Raw genomic sequence first — 23,342 nt, 5'->3', positions numbered from 1 at the left:
CAACTACAAGCCGGGTTAGCGTTAGTAATGAAGAAACGAGTTCGCGAGAGAGGGCGCAAAACAAATCCCAAGCGAATAAGCAAGTGAGACACGGAGATTTGTTTTACCGAGGTTCGGTTCTTGCAAACCTACTCCCCGTTGAGGAGGCCACAAAGGCCGGGTCTCTTTCAACCCTTCCCTCTCTCAAACGATCCACGGATCGAGTGAGCTTTCTCTTCTTAATCACACGGGAACAAAACTTCCCCGCAAGGGCCACCACACAATTGGTGCCTCTTGCCTTGGTTACAAATGAGTGTTGATCACAAGAACAAGTGAGAAAGAAAGAAAGCGATCCAAGCGCAAGAGCTCAAAAGAACACAAGCAAATCACTCTCTCTAGTCACTATGGCGTTGTGTGGAATTTGGAGAGGATTTGATCTATTTGGTGTGTCTAGAATTGAATGCTAGAGCTCTTGTAGTAGTTGGGGAGTGGAAAACTTGGATGCAATGAATGGTGGGGTGGTTGGGGTATTTATAGCCCCAACCACCAACTTGACCGTTGGTGGAGGCTGTCTGCGCGATGGCGCACCGGACAGTCCGGTGCACACCGGACAGTCCGGTGCCCCTGCCACGTCATCACTGCCGTTGGATTCTGACCGTTGGAGCTTCTGACTTGTGGGCCCGCCTGGGTGTCCGGTGCACACCGGACATGCACTGTTCCTTGTCCGGTGTGCCGGAGTGGGCGCGCCTGACATCTGCGCGCGCAGAGCGCGCAATTAATGCGCCGCAGGTAGCCGTTGGCGCGGAGACGACCGTTGCTCCGGAGTCGCACCGGACAGTCCGGTGCACACCGGACAGTCCGGTGAATTATAGCGGACTAGCCGTTGGAGTTTCCCGAAGCTGGCGAGTTCCTGAGGCCGACCTCCCTTGGCGCACCGGACACTGTCCGGTGTACACCGGACAGTCCGGTGAATTATAGCGGAGTCGCCTCTAGAAATTCCCGAAGGTGGCGAGTTTGAGCTGGAGTCCTCTGGTGCACCGGACACTGTCCGGTGTACACCGGACAGTCCGGTGCTCTCAGACCAGAGGGCCTTCGGTTCCCACTTTGCTCCTTTGTTGAATCCAAAACTTGGTCTTTTTATTGGCTGAGTGTGAACCTTTTACACCTGTGTAATCTATAAACTTGGGCAAACTTAGTTAGTCCAATTGTTTGTGTTGGGCAATTCAACCACCAAAATTAATTAGGGACTAGGTGTAAGCCTAATTCCCTTTCAATCTCCCCCTTTTTGGTGATTGATGCCAACACAAACCAAAGCAAATATAGAAGTGCATAATTGAACTAGTTTGCATAATGTAAGTGTAAAGGTTGCTAGGAATTGAGCCAATTTAAATACTTACAAGATATGGATGGATTGTTTCTTTCTTATATAACATTTTGGACCACGCTTGCACCACATGTTTTGTTTTTGCAAAATCTTTTGTAAATCCATTTCAAAGTTCTTTTGCAAATAGACAAAGGCAAATGAATAAGATTTTGAGAAGCATTTTCAAGATTTGAAATTTTCTCTCCCTGTTTCAAATGCTTCTCCTTTGACTAAACAAAACTCCCCCTAAAAGAGATCCATCTCTTAGTGTTCAAGAGGGTTTTGATATACCATTTTTGAAATACTACTTCACCCCCTTTTGAACACAATAGGACACCAATTGAAAATATTCAACACTAAGTTTTTGAAATTGGTGGTGGTGGTGCGGTCCTTTTGCTTTGGGCTCATTTCTCCCCCTTTTTGGCATAAATCGCCAAAAACGGAATCATTAGAGCCCTTGATGCTCATTTCTCCCCAAAGAATAGAGAGTTGCTTGGAGTGATGGCGAAGTATGAGTTACGGAGTGGAAGCCTTTGTCTTCGCCGAAGACTCCAATTCCCTTTCAATATACCTATGACTTGGTTTGAAATAGACTTGAAAACACATTAGTCATAGCATATAAAAGAGATATAATCAAAGGTATATAAAATGAGCTATGTGTGCAATCTAGCAAAAGAAATTGCGTGAATCAAGAATATTGAGCTCATGCCTAAGTTTGTTAAAAGATTGTTCATCAAGAGGCTTGGTAAAGATATCGGCTAATTGATCTTTAGTGTTAATGTAAGAAATCTCGATATCTCCCTTTTGTTGGTGATCCCTTAAAAAGTGATACCGAATGGCTATGTGCTTAGTGCGGCTATGCTCGACGGGATTGTCGTCCATTTTGATTGCACTCTCATTATCACATAGCAAAGGGACTTTGGTGAATTTGTAACCGTAGTCCCGCAGGGTTTGCCTCATCCAAAGCAATTGCGCGCAACAATGACCTGCGGCAATATACTCGGCTTCGGCGGTGGAAAGAGCGACCGAATTTTGCTTCTTTGAAGCCCAAGACACCAAGGATCTTCCCAAGAACTGGCAAGTCCCCGATGTGCTCTTCCTATTGATTTTGCACCCCGCCCAATCGGCATCCGAATAACCAATTAAATCAAAAGTGGATCCCCTAGGATACCAAAGCCCAAACTTAGGAGTATAAGCCAAATATCTCAAGATTCGTTTCACGGCCGTAAGGTGAGCTTCCTTAGGGTCGGCTTGGAATCTTGCACACATGCATACGGAGAGCATAATATCCGGTCGAGATGCACATAAATAGAGCAAAGAACCTATCATCGACCGGTATACCTTTTGATCCACGGACTTACCTCCCGTGTCGAGGTCGAGATGCCCATTAGTTCCCATGGGTGTCTTGATGGGTTTGGCATCCTTCATCCCAAACTTGTTTAGAATGTCTTGTGTGTACTTCGTTTGGCTAATGAAGGTGCCCTCTTGGAGTTGCTTCACTTGAAATCCTAAGAAATACTTCAACTCCCCCATCATAGACATCTCGAATTTCTGTGTCATGATCCTACTAAACTCTTCACATGTAGATTCGTTAGTAGACCCAAATATAATATCATCAACATAAATTTGGCATACAAACAAATCATTCTCAAGTGTTTTAGTAAAGAGTGTAGGATCGGCCTTTCCGACTTTGAAGCCATTTGTAATAAGAAAATCTCTAAGGCATTCATACCATGCTCTTGGGGCTTGCTTGAGCCCATAAAGCGCCTTAGAGAGCTTATAGACATGGTTAGGATACTCACTGTCTTCAAAGCCGGGAGGTTGCTCAACATAGACCTCTTCCTTGATTGGTCCATTGAGGAAGACACTTTTCACGTCCATTTGATAAAGCTTAAAGCCATGGTAAGTAGCATAGGCTAATAATATGCGAATTGACTCAAGCCTAGCTACGGGTGCATAGGTTTCACCGAAATCCAAACCTTCGACTTGGGAGTATCCCTTGGCCACAAGTCGAGCTTTGTTCCTTGTCACCACACCATGCTCGTCTTGCTTGTTGCGGAAGACCCATTTGGTTCCTACAACATTTTGATTAGGACGTGGAACTAAATGCCATACCTCATTCCTCGTGAAGTTGTTGAGCTCCTCTTGCATCGCCACCACCCAATCCGAATCTTGAAGTGCTTCCTCTACCCTGTGTGGCTCAATAGAGGAAACAAACGAGTAATGTTCACAAAAATGAGCAACACGAGATCGAGTAGTTACCCCCTTATGAATGTCGCCGAGGATGGTGTCGACGGGGTGATCTCGTTGGATTGCTTGGTGGACTCTTGGGTGTGGCGGCCATTGCTCTTCTTCCTCCTTGTCTTGATCATTTGCATCTCCCCCTTGATCTATGCCGTCATCTAGAGGTGGCTCATTTGATTGATCTTCTTCTTCATCAACTTGAGCTTCATCCTCATTTTGAGTCGGTGGAGATGCTTGCATGGAGGAGGACGGTTGATCTTGTGCATTTGGAGGCTCTTTGGATTCCTTAGGACACACATCCCCAATGGACATGTTCCTTAGCGCGATGCACGGAGCCTCTTCTTCACCTATCTCATCAAGATCAACTTGCTCTACTTGAGAGCCGTTAGTCTCATCAAACACAACGTCACATGAGACTTCAACTAGTCCAGTGGACTTGTTAAAGACCCTATATGCCCTTGTGTTTGAGTCATAACCAAGTAAAAAGCCTTCTACAGTTTTAGGAGCAAATTTAGATTTTCTACCTCTTTTAACAAGAATAAAGCATTTGCTACCAAAAACTCTAAAATATGAAATGTTGGGCTTTTTACCGGTTAGGAGTTCATATGATGTCTTCTTGAGGATTCGGTGTAGATACAACCGGTTGATGGCGTAGCAAGCGGTGTTGACCGCCTCCGCCCAAAACCGATCCGAAGTCTTGTACTCATCAAGCATGGTTCTTGCCATGTCCAATAGAGTTCTATTCTTCCTCTCCACTACACCATTTTGTTGTGGAGTGTAGGGAGAAGAGAACTCATGCTTAATGCCCTCCTCCTCAAGGAAGCCTTCAATTTGAGAGTTCTTGAACTCCGTCCCGTTGTCGCTTCTAATTTTCTTGATCCTTAAGCCGAACTCATTTTGAGCCCGTCTCAAGAACCCCTTTAAGGTCTCTTGGGTTTGAGATTTTTCCTGTAAAAAGAATACCCAAGTGAAGCGAGAATAATCATCCACAATAACTAGACAGTACTTACTCCCGCCGATGCTTATGTAAGCGATCGGGCCGAATAGATCCATGTGTAGGAGCTCCAGTGGCCTGTCGGTTGTCATTGTGTTCTTATGCGGATGATGAGTGCCAACTTGCTTTCCTGCTTGGCATGCGCTACAAACCCTGTCTTTCTCAAAATGAACATTTGTTAATCCTAAAATGTGTTCTCCCTTTAGAAGCTTATGAAGATTCTTCATCCCAACATGGGCTAGTCGGCGGTGCCAGAGCCAACCCATGTTAGTCTTAGCAATTAAGCAAGTGTCGAGTTCAGCTCTATCAAAATCTACCAAGTATAGCTGACCCTCTAACACTCCCTTAAATGCTATTGAATCATCACTTCTTCTAAAGACAGTGACACCAATATCAGTAAAAAGACAGTTGTAGCCCATTTGACATAATTGAGATACCGAAAGCAAATTGTAATCTAAAGAATCAACAAGAAAAACATTAGAAATGGAATGGTCAGGAGATATAGCAATTTTACCCAAACCTTTGACCAAACCTTGATTTCCATCCCCGAATGTAATCGCTCTTTGGGGATCTTGGTTTTTCTCATATGAGGAGAACATCTTTTTCTCCCCAGTCATGTGGTTTGTGCATCCGCTGTCGATTATCCAACTTGAGCCCCCGGATGCATAAACCTACAAAACAAGTTTAGTTCTTGACTTTAGGTACCCAAATGGTTTTGGGTCCTTTGGCATTAGACACAAGAACTTTGGGTACCCAAACACAAGTCTTTGACCTCTTGTGCTTGCCCCCAACATATTTGGCAACTACTTTGCCGGATTTGTTAGTTAAAACATATGATGCATCAAAAGTTTTAAATGAAATGTCATGATCATTTGATGCACTAGGAGTTCTCTTTCTAGGCAACTTAGCACGGGTTGGTTGCCTAGAGCTAGATGTCTCACCCGTATACATAAAAGCATGATTTGGGCCAGAGTGAGACTTCCTAGAATGAATTTTCCTAATTTTGCTCTCAGGATAACCGGCAGGGTACAAAATGTAACCCTCGTTATCCTGAGGCATGGGAGCCTTGCCCTTTACAAAATTAGACAATCTTTTAGGAGGGGCACTAAGTTTGATATTGTCTCCCCTTTGGAAGCCAATGCCATCCTTAATGCCCGGGCGTCTCCCATTATAAAGCATGCTACGAGCAAATTTAAATTTCTCATTTTCTAAGTTGTGCTTGGCAATTTTAGCATCTAGTTTTGCTATATGATCATTTTGTTGTTTAATTAAAGCCATATGATCATGAATAGCATTAATATCCACATCTCTACATCTAGTACAAATAGATACATGCTCAACAATAGATGTAGAGGGTTTGCAAGAATTAAGTTCAACAATCTTAGCATGAAGAATATCATTTTTATCTCTAAGATTGGAAATGGTAGCATTGCAAACATCTAGTTTTTTAGCCTTAGCAATTAAATTTTCATTTTCTACTCTAAGGCTAGCAAGAGAAATGTTTAATTCTTCAATCCTAGCAAGCAAATCATCATTATTATCTCTAGGATTGGGAATTGAAACATTACAAACATGTGAATCAACCTTAGCATTTAAACTAGCATTTTCATGTCTAAGGTTGTCAATCATCTCATGGCAAGTGCTAAGCTCACTAGATAGTTTTTGACATTTTTCTACTTCTAGAGCGTAAGCATTTTTAACCTTAACATGTTTCTTGTTTTCCTTAATAAGACAATCCTCTTGGGAATCCAAAAGGTCATCCTTTTCATGAATAGCACTAATTAATTCATTTAATTTTTCCTTTTGTTCCATGTTAAGATTGGCAAAAAGGGTACGCAAGTTATCCTCCTCATCACTAGCATTTTCATCACTAGAGGTTTCATATTTAGTGGAGGATCTTGATTTTACCTTCTTCCTTTTGCCGTCCTTTGCCATGAGGCACTTGTGGCCGACGTTGGGGAAGAGAAGCCCTTTGGTGACGGCGATGTTGGCGGCGTCCTCGTCGTCGGAGGAGTCGCTTGAGCTTTCATCGGAGTCCCACTCTCGACAAACATGGGCATCGCCGCCCTTCTTCTTGTATTACTTCTTCTTCTCCTTCCTTCTCCCCTTCTTGTCGTCGCCTCGGTCACTGTCACTAGATATGGGACATTTAGCAATGAAATGACCGGGCTTACCACATTTGTAGCAAACCTTCTTGGAGCGGGACTTGTAATCTTTCCCTCTCCTTTGCTTGAGGATTTGGCGGAAGCTCTTGATGACGAGCGCCATTTCCTCATTGTCGAGCTTGGAGGCGTCTATTGGTTGTCGACTTGGTGTAGCCTCCTCCTTCTTTTCCTCCGTCGCCTTGAATGCGATGGGTTGAGCTTCGGATGTGGTGGGTTCGTCAAGCTCGTTGATCTTTCTCGAGCCTTCGATCATGCACTCAAAACTTACAAAATGCCCGATAACTTCCTCGGGGGTCATTTTAGTATATCTAGGATTACCACGAATTAATTGTACTTGAGTGGGGTTAAGGAAAATAAGTGATCTTAGAATAACCTTAACCACCTCGTGGTCGTCCCACTTTATGCTCCCGAGGTTGCGCACTTGGTTCACCAAGGTCTTGAGTCGGTTGTACATATGTTGTGGCTCTTCCCCTTTGCGAAGCCGGAACCGACCGAGCTCCCCCTCGATCGTTTCCCGCTTGGTGATCTTTGTGAGCTCATCTCCCTCGTGCGCGGTTTTGAGCACATCCCAAACCTCCTTGGCGCTCTTCAACCCTTGTACTTTGTTATACTCCTCTCTACTTAAAGAGGCGAGGAGTATCGTTGTCGCTTGAGAGTTGAAGTGCTCGATTTGGGCCACCTCATCCTCATCATAATCCTTATCCCCTATTGACGGTACCTGTGCACCAAACTCAACAACATCCCATATACTTTTGTGGAGTGAGGTTAGATGAAATCGCATTAAATCACTCCACCTAGCATAATCTTCACCATCAAAAGTTGGTGGTTTGCCTAATGGGACGGAAAGTAAAGGTGCATGTTTAGAAATGCGAGGGTAGTGTAGGGGGATCTTACTAAACTTCTTACGCTCTTGGCGTTTAGAAGTTACGGAGGGCGCGTCGGAGCCGGAGGTCGATGTTGATGAAGTGTCGGTCTCGTAGTAGACCACCTTCCTCATCCTCTTTTGTTTGTCTCCGCTCCGATGCGGCTTGTGGGAAGAAGATTTTTCCTTCTTCTCTTTGTGGTGAGAAGAGGATTTCTTCTCCTTCCCTTTGTTGGAGGAGCTCTTCTTCATCTCCCTCCGTTTGGTGCGGGACTCTTCCGATGAAGTGCTCCCGTTGCTTGTAGTGCGCTTTTCGCCGGTCTCCATCTCCTTCTTGGCGTGATCTCCCGACATCACTTCGAGCGGTTAGGCTCTAATGAAGCACCGAGCTCCGATACCAATTGATAGTCGCCTAGAGGGGGGGGGTGAATAGGGCGAAACTGAAATTTACAAATATACACACAACTACAAGCCGGGTTAGCGTTAGTAATGAAGAAACGAGTTCGCGAGAGAGGGCGCAAAACAAATCCCAAGCGAATAAGCAAGTGAGACACAGAGATTTGTTTTACCGAGGTTCGGTTCTTGCAAACCTACTCCCCGTTGAGGAGGCCACAAAGGCCGGGTCTCTTTCAACCCTTCCCTCTCTCAAACGATCCACGGATCGAGTGAGCTTTCTCTTCTTAATCACACGGGAACAAAACTTCCCCGCAAGGGCCACCACACAATTGGTGCCTCTTGCCTTGGTTACAAATGAGTGTTGATCACAAGAACAAGTGAGAAAGAAAGAAAGCGATCCAAGCGCAAGAGCTCAAAAGAACACAAGCAAATCACTCTCTCTAGTCACTATGGCGTTGTGTGGAATTTGGAGAGGATTTGATCTATTTGGTGTGTCTAGAATTGAATGCTAGAGCTCTTGTAGTAGTTGGGGAGTGGAAAACTTGGATGCAATGAATGGTGGGGTGGTTGGGGTATTTATAGCCCCAACCACCAACTTGACCGTTGGTGGAGGCTGTCTGCGCGATGGCGCACCGGACAGTCCGGTGCACACCGGACAGTCCGGTGCCCCTGCCACGTCATCACTGCCGTTGGATTCTGACCGTTGGAGCTTCTGACTTGTGGGCCCGCCTGGGTGTCCGGTGCACACCGGACATGCACTGTTCCTTGTCCGGTGTGCCGGAGTGGGCGCGCCTGACATCTGCGCGCGCAGAGCGCACAATTAATGCGCCGCAGGTAGCCGTTGGCGCGGAGACGACCGTTGCTCCGGAGTCGCACCGGACAGTCCGGTGCACACCGGACAGTCCGGTGAATTATAGCGGACTAGCCGTTGGAGTTTCCCGAAGCTGGTGAGTTCCTGAGGCCGACCTCCCTTGGCGCACCGGACACTGTCCGGTGTACACCGGACAGTCCGGTGAATTATAGCGGAGTCGCCTCTAGAAATTCCCGAAGGTGGCGAGTTTGAGCTGGAGTCCTCTGGTGCACCGGACACTGTCCGGTGTACACCGGACAGTCCGGTGCTCTCAGACCAGAGGGCCTTCGGTTCCCACTTTGCTCCTTTGTTGAATCCAAAACTTGGTCTTTTTATTGGCTGAGTGTGAACCTTTTACACCTGTGTAATCTATAAACTTGGGCAAACTTAGTTAGTCCAATTGTTTGTGTTGGGCAATTCAACCACCAAAATTAATTAGGGACTAGGTGTAAGCCTAATTCCCTTTCAGTAAACAACATAGAAATCAAAGTGCACGTAAAATGCACATGCTGAAGCACAGCATTGATGCACAATTGCATCATGATTCAATAAACCGAATTGTAGTTTGACGGGGAGGAGACGGGGGTGGTTGTGCTCCTTGCGGCGCGGCGCCGTTTGACAGGGAGGAGTTGGGGAGGCTCTTGGTGGCGTGTAGCGCAGCGGGAAGAGCCGATTGAGAGAATGAGTGTCCTGCTAGCGTGCTGTGAGAGTGTTATGGAACTAGGAAGAGACGAGTGGAAGTTACAGAAGGAAGGAGACTGTTATCCGTTCGAGGAGACTGTTATCCGTTCGAGCGTGGGAAGATGGGCAAAATCAAGCGTCGCCGCCATCATGGTCGCACGATCTCCTTTCCGTGGAAGGCATCACCTTTGGAAGCGAGAGGAAGAAGATGTGTATATTCTTCTATTCTCTCTATCTGTCCGGCGCTGTCCAGAAACTTCACGTTAAGAAACAATCGCACGGAATTCTCTTGTGTCGTTGGTTGCTGATCCAATGGCTGGGAAACGGAGGAGCGACGTGGACAAAGTGGTTGAGCAGCTTTACGTCCGCGTTTGTTATATAGAAAAGAAATTTGGATAGTTGTGCCTGGTCCGATAGAATATATAGCCCGTCAGAAGGGATTGGTGATGGTTTGAATTACTGAAGGAACCTGCAATATCAGAAATAAAAAAATCAAGTTTCATTGTGTATATGTTTTTGAATGGCGAAAAATGGGAAAGTAACGTTGTATATGAAATTTAACATTTGAGAAGGGACATCATAAATATTTTGTTTTTTCTAGGTGCATACATACTGAAGGAGGACACAATTGGATTGTGCAGTGTTGCTTTCCTTAAAAAAATGAACAACAAAACATATCTAATGGAAGGTCATGATCATCAAAGCGAAAGGAGATCAATACATCCTTATATATGTTAGGCTCTAGTAGAGGCTTAACATTATTATTATCAACGCCACACGATGAACATGAAGATAATGAATGTTTTAACGACATCACAGTTTCTGCTGATGATTCTTCAGTTGAACTACTTCCATCATCTGATTTTGTTATTTTTCTTATATTGTAAGTTCCAGAGCAAGGAGGTGTAGTGTAAGATGAGTTTGTGAGAAGGTGTAGCGTAAGATGAGTCTGTTGAACCTGATGACTATCTTGATGATTTGAACATGGATAGAATCATCTGTACCACTTGTAAATTCTCACTGTCCCATTCAGGTGTCAAGAAATCATTCTGAGCATCATAAAATATATCACCTGCACAGAAAACATTTTAATGTTTTGTACTACCAGTAGTGAAGAAGAGATGTTGTTCAAATAATCCTATAGCAGCTGACATTCAGAAAGACTTACTGAGAACCAATAAGTGATCAATGTTGAAGCTTGAATGACAATGTCAAATTCCCTTCTCTTCATTTTTTTTGGACTGCACAGCCATTGACGTATCAGTCTACAATGATAAAAGAAATAAGTTTGTGACTTTGTGACATCAATTTGAAAGAATGAATTTGCCCCTCTCTGAAAATGATAAGTCACAGAGCTGCAAGGTATAAACACGTGCATCAATTTGCAACAAAAAACACTATGGAAGAGGTGTTTCAAATGTCATCTTCGGGCACCATGGCACATTCGGAGGGTGAAAGGGTTGAGATAAATTAGGGGTTAGTTTGCAATAATTTATCATGGTGAATGATTATATAATGCCAGTACATATTAACCATTCAGAAGGCATCATCTCACAAGAAAGTATTCTGTGGTTCTGGAGTGCAAGGACAAAAGCCTTCTTCATTGTCCTCAAGTCAATCACTGTCACTTCAGCTCCAGCAGCAATATAGCAAAGGGATTCATGGCATTTCATAGCAATTGGTGGCCCATTTGAGTTGAGGTGAGCACTGCCTACACATGGTGATGAACCACTCGAAGGAGCCACTGTGTCCCAAACTTTAACCTGATGCAACATACCAGCATGAAAAAATGTAACATGGTTACTAAGAAAAAAAGACTTGCATCAGCATCAAACCACTCTCCGAGACCATAAGGTAAAGCCAGTCAAAAAGAATAGAAGATATGGTCATTGACAAAATTATCTCTTTTTTCTATTATTGTGGCATGGCAGATACATTTGCGACATATGGTCCCATTACCTTTGAGTCTTTGGAACAGCTCACCAACAGGGACGATTTATGCCTGAAAGATAAAAGGAAAGGAAAAGAATGGTTCAAACTAGGAATTTGTTTTAATGACAATGTTTGAAGATGTCATAACATGCTATGATTAGCTTTTCTCCTTCAACATATAATGGTACATGAAGCAGTGTGAAGTAAGATACATATGCTGAAGGCAACTGTTATGAGAATCAAATCGTATGAAAATTATTACTTGAAGCAGAGTGCCAGAACATGTATGTTCTGGACAGGAGCATTATACACATTGTAACAGTATAGTGAACTTCATTCAGATAGTTTGACAGTGCATACCACGCAACAGATAAAAATGACAGTGCCTTTTCATGCCCATGAAATGTTGCTATCAGTGGGTGATTTTTCGCCCTCGTACTCATAGACCATAGGCGAATGGTGCAGTCTTCCCCTCCACTTGCAAGCAGTTTAGATTCACCATCCATAAGCAATCTGTCAGCCAGAGCAGTGACAGGCAATTGAATGGCCCTTGTAACAGTGTGAGTAACCCTACATAAAAATGCCAGTGAGAGGCGGGAGAGGGCCACGGTGAAGATTAGGAGCGAGAGCGGCAGCGGAGGCGCGACGTGGAAGAGCGCGTGGCTGAGGGCGAGGACCACGAGCTCATGGCCGCGCGGAGGAGCAGGCGGCAGATGGAGGACGATGGAGAGTGCCGGTGATGTGTTTGAGGGGGGGGGGGAAGAAGCGACGACGACGGGGCAGAGGAACTCTAGAATACTCGCGGTGCCAACACATCCTAGAACCATCTACAAACGGCGGACGATCCCAGCATTGGCCAACGATCGAACGACCAAGCATTTTTTTGCCGACGTGGACGCATGTAGGAGCGGGAATCCTTTCTGCTTTAATAATAAGGAACTACCTTCAAAAAATTTGAAGGTTGGTCGCAGGCGTTCGAGCTTTATCTCTACTAATCCTTAAGGCTGGTGCGAGGGCGTCCACAGCATCACCGTGCCCCCGCCCAGGCCCGCGCATCCTGCAGCCCCGCCCCCTATGTCGCCCTCAGCTCCCCGAAACCTACCGCGTCGTAGCCGCCATTAGTGCCTCCGCACAATCCCCTGCCCGCTCGGCCGCGCAGCCTTGGCGTCGTGACCGCCTCCTCTGCTCCCTCCTCCATCCCGCGCGTCCCCCGCAACCTCTGCCTCCCCCTCGCGTGCAACCCCGCTTTGTGCCCATCCCCAGTGTCATCCCCCATCCATATGCAACCCCGCTCCGCCCGCGATGGGATCTGGGAGCATCAAGGTCACCACTGCAGATGACCTCGACCACCCACGCGTTCTTCTCTAGGGCGAGGACGACGACAGGGAGGAGGGCAAGATCACCGACAGCGCCTGCGCTCCTCTCCCGTGTGTTGCACTTGGTTTCCTGTGCGCGTTTCTCTACCCCGCCGGCCTCTTCCCCCGTGCCCCCGACTCCGCCAGCCATTGGCCCCGCCAGGTACAATACCCGTGTTTTCGCTTCTTTTGATCTCGTTCTGTTTGTTGGGGGAGGGCAAGAGATCTGAAGGTTTGGACGGGGATCGGTGAGTATTCCTTGTGGGCAATGACACAGTGTGGGGGATACTAGTACTTATCCGTGTAAATAGAATTCCTGTTGGATGAATGAATGCAATAGTAGCAATAGATGAATCGTAGACAAACAAGTTGCGGGGAACGTGGACAGTTTGTAGTTTCCTGGATTAGATCAAACGAGAACAACAAAACTTTGACGGATGCTGGAAGGCTTCAATGATACAGTGGTAAATTCTTTCTTATAAAAATGAGGTAGTCAATTAGATCAGGGAAGAATATGCTAGGTGTGCTTGTATATGACATAGGCTTAACAAACTTGATAAGCAAATCACTCAGAGAAACCAAGTGATTTAGCTTAGTAGCTACATCCCAAATAGTGACCATTCCTTTCTTTGAAGCTCAAAGATTATCACTCTGTTGAAGAAACCACAAGTATTGCAATCATTTTGCTCTGTTTTATCTGCCTGCAGCCATGCTCTACGACCTGTCACAAATGCTGTCAGGTTGGCTACTGCCTACAGTGAAGTAGTTTTGGGATGACTTACCTGTGTTTATTCACAATATTGCCAACTTTGATGGCCGGCTAGGAGTAATATATTTGCTTTAGAATTAGGCCTCAAGTCATTCGGTCTATGCTTATACAGATTAAGTTGGACAAAGAAAAGAATATTATCTCCATTCTGGATAGGGGTATTGGTATGACCAAGGAAGATCTTATTAAGAACTTTGGAATGATCTCTAAGTCTAGCACTTAAGACACTGCTTTTTCATCTTTCTGGCCAATTGCTGCACTCCAAAATTTGTTTAATATATTAAAGATTATGCTCTCAAATAATTTGAACTGTTTGCTATTTTTGCAGCTTTTGTCAAAAAATATAGTCTGGAGGTGACCTTAATCTTATTGGACGGAATAATGACCACAAACAACTGCTTGTTTTCGTACACTTATTTTTTTGTTGATTTCTTAATGCCTCTTTTTTATCCATTTCTATCCTTACCGGATATGAAATCCCTATCTCCATAGCCCCCTTAGTTATTGTCTTGTGGTTGTAATGCCAACCTTAACAAGGCTCTTATGTAGAGATGTTGAATGTGTCTCTGCACTCTGTTAATGACTGGTTTCCAAAATAAGTTTTGGTGTGAGTATACTTGCTGATCGTCTTTTCGACTACAATTGATCAATACAGAGGATAAACCAAGCATTGGTAAAATGGCTTCATGCGCTCGTTCAGAAATATGGATGATTGCGAAAGGTTCACTGGAAGATGATATATTCCACGAGCCCATCTTTTCCTGTAAGTTTCTTGTTTTGTCTGGTTTCTATTTCTGCGTGTCGTGACAAATCAAAAGCTAGAGAAAAATGGAAGCTGCAAGCATTTTGAGACATGATTGGTTGAATTTTTGTATCTCTACAAGGTTGTTTAGAGCATGGAACTACATGGTCAATTAGACATGCCTAATTTTGTTACTTAGTCTGCTTTTTTTGGCTATGACATCCTGCTTTACCAGCTTGATTTTAATAAGTAAAATAGTTGTAACGTTTGAATAATAATTTGCCAACCTATTCACTAGTTGTCTATTACTCAAACCAGTTACCAAATTTGTTTTGTCTTTTATACATGCTTCAGTCTTAAGGCTTGCCCACTCCACTACCTTCTCTGTTAATTGGTGTGGCGGAACTGCCCGAATTATTCCAACTTAAGTGCCTAAGTCCTGCCTTAGAGGCTAGACCACACTTAAATGGGAATAACCCGTCAATCCCTCAGATCTAGTCCGACGAGGCCACTGACAGGATCAAGTACCACAGTCTCACTCGATGGTGAGTCACAGAGCAAATACAATAAAGCATAAAACCATACATTAATAAATAGTAAATTTATTACATCAACATCGGAGTTTTAGCAAAAGTAGCATCATTGTCTGAAGTGCAGCGGAATAAAACTAACGATAAATAAATAGAGAGATGGGGACGCCTGTCCCATCACTCTTCATGCTCCTCCTCAGCCGAGGCAGGATCCCACTCGACTGTCCAACCTGGTGGCAAGATGGACGGCCAAGTCACTCCAGCAACCATGTCCTCCAGAGAACCTATAAAATTATGCCACAAGCAAGGCTGAGTATACTAATACTCAGCTAGACTTACCCGGTGTGAGGAGTCTACTCCTCTACCTCTAGACATGTAGCTGTTTGGCTGTGGGGTTTGGTTGCCAAAAGCACTAGCTGAGTTTGTAAATCAAGTTTTAGCTTTGTCAAGTTTTAGTGTGACTCTCTTAATACTAGATGTGTACTATCTACTCATTCATGATAGCAAGCAATTTTAGCAATCAACATCTTTTGTCACCTCATCACATTTTCACTTGTTACTCAATGTAGCAGCATGGATCAAGCAGTCTCATTAGCTGCGAGAAGCAGACGATTCGAATCGAGTTTTTATCCTTGCAAGGTAAACCTAAACACACGACGTGGTGAGGCACTCTGTCCCCACACACATCAACCGTCCCCATCGATTCCCCGTCAGCAGATCAGGGCTCACCGCCTTGGCGTACAATGCCTCACTGACCCCGACTGCCGTCGTGCAGTGACCGCACTTGTACCCACCATAACCGGAATGGGAGACCACGTCTCAGGTCGCGTGAGGGGTAAAGTCCACTGCCAGGTTCAATCAGGTACTAGGCTTACCGATTTACCATATTTCTCGGCATGTGCTTAGTACGTTCAAACGCTTGACTCACGGTACCACACCTTAATCCTTATTCCAGTTTTTATCCCGTGGACAACCAATCCCCATGGATTGTTGTCCACAAACCAACATCATTATAATAAGAAAGTGGATACAATCAATTCCTGATCTCGCGCGAGTGCTAGAAAAATCACTCGACTTCTACCGAGAGCCTTAATTAGTAAAGCAGCTACTCGACCTAGCATACTAGTATCCATCACAAAAGGATTCCTGAGATCATGCAACTAGGGTTTCAAACAACTCTTACACTTAAATGCACATTCAATCCTACAATCATTAAGTGTAGTAAAATAGCATAATAAATAGGTTATGCATAAAACCGGGGCTTGCCTTCCGAAGCGGGGGCAGACAGATCCTCTCGTGCAGGTTCTGGTGCTGGATCCGGGGCTACCTCTTGAGCAGCTCCTTGCTCCGGCACGAGGACGTACTCTCCGTCAGCGAGGTTGCAATCTATCGAATGCAATGAGTAAGAATATGTATGCCATGATTATGCAGGATTTAGTAAACATTATGCTAAGTGAAGGAAAACTACGTCAGTTAGTAACTTAGGGTTTCTTGGTCATGCGTGGCTCTTAGTGGTGTATGCTTATCAATTTAGGTTTGGGTTTTGCCCAGGGATAAGCATAGTGAATTGAACTTGGATTTCCCTTAGATGTTTTAGTAGACAAATGAGGGACTTTGCTGGTTGGGTTAAAATGATATTACTCTCCATTATTAACTAGTTGTGTGCTCGTGCGTTGCAACGGGAACATATAATACCATTGATAGCTTATGTACGTTGGGATGAGCATCGACATATATCTGACCGGATCTTCTTCTTCCTTGGGGATCTGGAGAAAAGCCTGTTCGGAAGCCAAACATGTGAAGACCTGATCATGTGCTGCCCTTGCGTCTCTGATCATCATCAGCACACTGTTCGACGCTTATATGAGTCTTGTTAATTTGCATGCCTCGTGCATAGTCTCTCAACCATCAATTCATTATGGTATACAGAATTCGTGTGAGTTGTGACAAACATTATCAAATTCATATAAATTATTTTAAAGAATTAATATAGAGTTTTATATGATAGAGAAATACACGTGGAGTAAAAAATGCTAAACAAAAGATCTAAAATATAACAGTTCGATCAAGTTGCATAAGATGTACAATTTTCCAATTGCTTCTGCATTTGGAAGTCCACCTTCCTATGTTCTCTTTGCTATTTCTGACTTAATAGAATCCAAATAGTATTGAACACTAAGAAAACAACAAAATGAGATGGAATTGTGTTGACTGAAAAATATATGTATGTAGCATTTGGAATAAAAAAATACACTTTAAGTATTCAAGTACCAGATAATGCCAGACAAGGGATTAATTCCACAGAGCACAGTACAAAATCCATGATAAGATATTTCATAATAGATTTAAAAAAGGAAGGCTTTTGCTTAAAATATGAGGCCTTAATCTCAAAATGTGTATATGTGATATTGAACGGGTCACCACCAATGCCTACACAAGTTGACTGCCCCAAACCTACAGCTGTTGTTTGAAACACTCGTCAAAAGAAATCAGACATGCATTAACCAAACATAGTCAGGTGCTCGTGCGTTGCCATGACTCACAAATTATTAATCTTTATTTTTGCATAATTTTAGATTTTTACCGTTTAAATGTGGGAGAGGAGAGAGAGGTGAATGGAATAGTAGAGATAAGATTTATAAGAAATAGGGATCTGCACCAAGAACATAAACACAAATTAATTAGCATATTCTTGCCCCCTCAAGTTAAAATCATGCATTGTACGACAACAGTACAAATCCGGTGTGCATACTACAGAACAGGAATGTAGGCATTACCTTAATTAAAAAAGTAATGTGCTAGTATTAGTAGTACCTTCTAGGGTTGAGTCTTGCTCAACACCCTTGTATGCCCAGTGGCATGATGCAATGATGTTCTCAGACGCATATCTTGCGATATTTATTTATAATCAGTCAAAAACTCAGAGAGTAATCTTACTTTATGAAGGATTTGAAACATAAAGAAAATTATGAAAATTACTGTATTAATCAACGAAAAAACACTCGATGCAACAACATACAAAGATCAATTAAATGCCAAGCACAAAAAATCTGAATGTGAAGCAAAGCATATATATACATATCTGGACATACAGTCTGGTTCTTGCCGCATGCTTCCCAGCTGGACACTTCTCCGACCATTCTCTGTGCTACCGAGCGAATAAAGGTCTGAATAATTAACATTTAGCTTCTCTCTTTCTCTCTATCTATAGAAAACTCTTATCCTAGTTCCATATCATTATGTTTTTCTTCAGTGTGTCGATGTAACCGGCTACGCTGTCTCCATAGAAGTCGTCTTTAGTCGGCTAGATGATGCTGGCGTTCCAAACCAGGCAATTAGTGAACAAAACAGAGCATGCCCTAGCATCTAGGTTCCTATAGATTTCAAGATCATGACTGATGATGTCCAGTATTTGACGTATGTACATAGTGTAAAACAGTCTTCCTTGCGTACCAGTGGAAGTCGATGGTGTTCCCTCCTTTGTCGGAGTGAAGTGGCTATGGAGTACAGGTAGTAGTTGTGTTAGCAGTCAGTAGCATGAGCGATCAGCCACATTGTTGATCTGATCAAACACACCAAATAGAGCACATCAAACCTTGCTTGCGGTTTGTACTACCTAGTGTATGTCTCTGATGAAGTGCGAGAGGAACATGAGCGCTTGTGTTATATTATTTGCACTGCAGAAAAGCAATGTTCATGACTGTTAATGATAAATTGTCCAAAACTTTGTAGAATTGGAGCATGCACATACGAGTAGCAGAGTAGCGACGTTACATTATGGGGGACTCGTTCCTCACATCGCGGGTAGGGACTACGGAGGGCGGATGGGGATTGCGGAGTTCGCTGCGGGAACTGCGGCAGGCGGGCGAATCGCGGCTGTCGTGTCTGGCGGGGTAGGGAGGCGGGGCAGTCTACATTGCTCTCTTAATAGTTAGTAGAGATTTTTGGAGGAACCATTATTGAGAGGCCGTTGTCTTTTGCAGAGAGCTACTAACCGTACAATGGATGTGATGTTTGCCAGCAGCAAATCTCGTGTTGCTGCTCTTGTTTTGGTAGAGCACCTGCTGCTGCCGACAATGCAAGGTTTCTGATCCTGTGTGGGATCTAGCCATGAGCTGGTTGGTTGACGATGTCCGTGGAATGGAGTGTAGTGGGTGTCAATGTATGTTTGGAGCTAAACCCATATTTGTGCCCATTTTAGTTTATTTTTGTCATTTAAATGTCGTGGGTCAGCCTGTCACGATTATTCTGACAGATCGTGTTTAGATCTTGCTCGTGGCCTACCGTGCTAATCGCTAGTTATGCTCGCATCGGACTGCTCTGACCCAAATCGTGGTTTAGGTACTTTACTGACATGATTCGAGAAGAAAAACGACGCTTCTATATTTCATTCCTGCCAAACAAGAACGCTTTAACTTGGCAGTGTTAGTTTTCACTTCCACAAAATCTAGTTTTACAAGTTACAACAAATGTGGAAGGATGGTGTAACAAAACCCTTACAGCCTTACTATGGGGCTCAAAAGTATATGGAAAGTGTCTCATCGATCCTGTCCTGCAGCTTGGTGCATTGCTCCAGTAACCGGGAAAGCTTGTCGTCCGTCTCGATGGGCATCACCTCCCCCAACTCTACTCTTAGCCGGGAAAGCTTGTCGTCTGTGTCGATGGGCATCACCTCCCCCAACTCTACTCTTCTTGGTATGTACATTTCATCAACTCCATGCACACCGTTGTTGTCAGTAACTGCCTGAGGTTCTTCATGAACATGCACATGCAGTCGTGGTGGCAGAGTTATGGGCTGCACATCAACAACATCGAGGTCACAACTGATCTCGATGATTTCGTCTAGTGTGATGCCGGTTGAAATGGCAGGCATCATGATGTGATCCACATCATCGCTGCTGGCGGTGTTAGCAGTAAGCCCTTGTGTGGTACCGTTTGAGCCAGCTGCTGCAGGAGCCTGATACAGGTGCTGAGTCAGAACATAAGCTTCTGAGAACTTTCCGGTACAGAGCTTTGCTAGCCTCCAGTTGTAAATACGACGGAAGATCGCCACCCATCTGGGAGCGAGATAGTAAGACGAATCCCGGAGTTCAAGGCCAACACAATTCTGCACCATAACATTCACTTCGGTGACCACCTGGCTTTCATCTAACAGCCAGGCTGATTCGGTCAAGTATCTCGCCAAGCACTCCTCAAGTAACTTCTTCTGATCCTGGATCTACATGCCCATGTGAGAACCATGGTTTAGCCAAGATAGATCGTAACTGAACTCTGGAATCTTGCAGCTATTAATGGCTGCAAGCAGTGGCTGGATCCTTGATGGCAAAGACCATCCAATGCTAGGCAAGAACATTTCTGCATATATCCTCTCATTGCTTGTTCTACTGATGGGAGCATAAAGGAATAGAACAAGTATAAAAGAACCTCAGTATTGCTTTCAGGTTTTCATTAGAAATTAGTTTCTTTGCGGGCATAACAATTGGTAACCAATCATCATTTGTGCCATTACTAATACTATTATCCTCATATTCCTCATGATAGGACAAAGGGGAGCTAATAGGCAATCCAGCTCCAATAACCAGACATTCATGATCTGGTGGAGTTCCCTCATCCATATCTGCACCGATGCTAGAAACATGTGCCCTGAAGTCATCTTCCGCTCCATACATACTGGAGTAATTTAAAGACATCCTATCTGCAAGAGGATGTGAAACAATTGGTTCTGCCAGAGCATTGGTGTTTTGCGTGTTAGCTTGTGACCACAGTATGTCTGTTTGCATCTCTACCTTCTGAGGGATCTCAGCAACACCACTATCCTGGTCTTCAGCTATAAGGCCATTAACCAATTTGGTCTTGCCTTCAGCTTTTGGTGAAGCTACTTTTGGTGTTTTTGAGAGTATGTCCCTCTTTCCAGTACGTGGAGAAACAGCAGTAAGGACAGATGAAAACCTGTCTTTTCTACCATCAGTTGGGGATAGAGGCTTTGGATGTGTTGAACTGAATAGTTTACTGGCAGCTCTTGGAGAGAAAGGATCTGAAAACAATGGGCTAATCTGTCTGTCAGGAGTGATTGAAATAGGCCCAGGAAATGATGGATCCAAATCCATTCTGCCATCAGGAGGAATCGCAGGAGCATTCTATGGTAGAAATAGATCTCTTTTGCCAGCAACTGGTTGACCAGTATATGGAAAGACAGTCTTTTCTTTGCTAGTTGGAGCACAATCTAGCCCAGAAGAAACATCATCAACGACCCTCTGCGATTTTTTAGAATGCACAAGCTGTGAACAGCCAGATGGGAAATCACTTTCACTGTTAAGAAAAGGTCCTTCTTTGACTAAGTACAGTTCTTCATACTGCCTCAACCCAAAACCATGGTATTCTAATAGATTTTCAACATCCTCGTCCTTGAAAAATAAAATGAGGCATATAAGGATTTCACAAGTTCCCAGTTCAGAATTAGTTTCTGTCCAAAGGAAGAAAACATACTAACCTCCATAGCAAGCCACACCACAACCTACGAAATAGGGATGCCTTGGCCATTCTGAAGACCACTGTGCAAGGAAGCAAGTGCTTGCCTCCTTAGCTGGGAAGAGAGTTCGCTTGTTAAATTTACAAAAAAAGGGTGCACTTGAAATTGAACAGCAGCCTACTACATGAAAGTACACCGAAGTAGTGATTTAGAAGTACTAAAAGACACTGCTATCACAAAATAATCTAATGCTAATAACCAAATAATGTGTAACAGCATGCACTCATTAAGTCACGATGAATTAAGTTCAGAGGATTTTAAAGTTAGAAATTCCAATGTGATGCTCAAGATTTTAGATAATTAGACAGGTTAGGTGGTTCTTTGTCCACTCTTTTAACTTGTGGAGCTCTATCTCTTATTTTCTGTATCTTTGTGCATGGACTCCATTTATCATATAAATATAGTTTTTACTCTCTATAAAGCTTTTCCGTAACGTTATCAAAATGCTGGAAGTATACTGAGCATGCAGTACGATGCCAGACATATGATATACCGAGTGAGTTCAGTGCCTTTTCCAATCATTGAGGCACATGATAATTTGCCACCCTTGAGCAGTAGTCACTGGCAATGGGCCAGGGTGGCAAAACCTTTCCACTCAATCGAGTGCCAAATTGTTATAGGACAAACATACAATGGTAAGCATGCAACAACTGAAATGAATCAAGTTTATCTTTATACCACAGTAGATTTTTTGCATTGTGAAAAGAATGCTCGCATTCTAAATCCATTATCACAGGTAATTCCATTATATTATAGGAACTGAGCCTAGCTCAGTTGATTGAGAATGTGGATGCACCCGTAAGCCACCCAAGTTCGATTGTGCCTGTTTCTTCTTAATAAGAAGTCACCTAGTTCCTACCAGGTTGGTCAATGTTTTTGTTGTTGCCATTACAGTATTTCAAACACAGTTGGCCTAGGAAATATAAGAGCTTAGGAAGAATAAATTCCACTGAAAGGGTATGTTGATGAACAACTTTTAGAGACAATAATTCTACCTTTGCAAAATGAGCATGCATCAAACAGGCCTGCAAATATGTAGCTTTCCTTGCAAGACGGAAGAAGGAAATAAAGTTCCTCATTCTGCATGCTCTGAATGTATAGGAAATGTAGGCATTAGATGAAAGCTAGTACAAATATGGTAAGCACAAAATAATGCTTGATGGTATGACTACCTTGCAACTTCTCTTGCAAACAAGATCTCTGGACTGCCTCTAATTTCACGAGACATCTTAGCAAGATCCAGAGATAACTCAGCAGGTTCAACCTAATTCAGATGTATCTATGATTCAGCAAATATCAGAACGCAAAAGACCAGATCTGCTCAAGTTGCCTCACCTTGTAACTAGGATGTTTGTCTAACTTAAGCGGCGCGGTACTGCTAGGAGAGCGAGTCGAGCAGGTAGAGGAGTGGCCACAGCGACACTCGGCGGACACGAACGAAGAGCTTGGAGTGGAGGTCAGCGGATGAGAGCGCATCATCAGGGCAGCCCGAGGCGGCGCTTGATGGACTCCGCGAGCGCGTGCTCATCGGGGAGGACCGCGGGGGCGAGACGGCTGGAGAGGATCCGGTGGTTGATGGACTTCCAGCATGCCTCACATGGTAGGAGGAGAGGATAGGGATCTTGACACCTCTCCCCCACCCCCATCCTCCTCCCCTCAGCCCCTCCGGCGGGCGGGCAGGCAATTCGGCCATGGATCCCCCACACGGAGGTCAGCGCCCTTCGTCCCCTACTACCTCCACGGTTTCCCCTCGTACTTCTCCGGCGCGACCGCTGGTTCATCCCGTGGGTCTCCGCGCACGGGGGCAGGACCGATTGGGCCACTGCGGAGCGGGATTCTCCGTCCGCGTCCCCTACGCGTCGAGGTTCCATGGCGCTCTCCGTCCTTCGTCCCCCCTCCCCCGTGCCAAGGAAGGTCTGGGTCTCGGGCAGAGACGGTGCCACTCCATGGG

The 23,342-nt window shown here is 44.3% G+C and overlaps 1 protein-coding gene and 1 long non-coding RNA gene across 3 annotated transcripts; both read right to left on the bottom strand.

Annotated features, from left to right (window-relative positions):
• Positions 1–10,687: 10,687 nt before the first annotated feature.
• On the bottom strand, positions 10,688–11,993 carry LOC109942392 (nuclear distribution protein PAC1). 2 transcript variants are annotated; one of them, XM_020544341.1, is made up of 4 exons: positions 11,827–11,993; positions 11,494–11,536; positions 11,090–11,297; positions 10,688–10,799 (listed from the first exon to the last, which is right to left on the bottom strand). In XM_020544341.1, exons 1-4 carry the CDS (start codon positions 11,970–11,972, stop codon positions 10,795–10,797), a joined length of 402 nt encoding a protein of 133 aa, XP_020399930.1. In that variant the 5' UTR covers positions 11,973–11,993; the 3' UTR covers positions 10,688–10,794. The 2 variants fall into 2 exon arrangements, with proteins under 2 accessions (XP_020399930.1, XP_035818427.1); XM_035962534.1 differs by lacking the exon at positions 10,688–10,799 and having other exon boundaries at positions 11,005–11,297.
• An 8,851-nt stretch (positions 11,994–20,844) lies between these two features.
• LOC103638328 (uncharacterized) lies at positions 20,845–22,756 on the bottom strand. The gene is made up of 5 exons (XR_558699.3): positions 22,727–22,756; positions 22,564–22,655; positions 22,387–22,480; positions 21,353–21,445; positions 20,845–21,266 (listed from the first exon to the last, which is right to left on the bottom strand). It is a non-coding gene; the product is annotated as an uncharacterized lncRNA (long non-coding RNA).
• Between the last annotated feature and the right edge of the window lie 586 nt (positions 22,757–23,342).

The sequence above is a fragment of the Zea mays genome, chromosome 9, assembly GCF_902167145.1.
Source record: "Zea mays cultivar B73 chromosome 9, Zm-B73-REFERENCE-NAM-5.0, whole genome shotgun sequence".
Lineage (NCBI taxonomy): Eukaryota > Viridiplantae > Streptophyta > Magnoliopsida > Poales > Poaceae > Zea > Zea mays.
The sequence above is the reverse complement of the archived record's forward strand: the minus strand, read 5'-3'. Positions and strand labels throughout refer to the sequence as shown.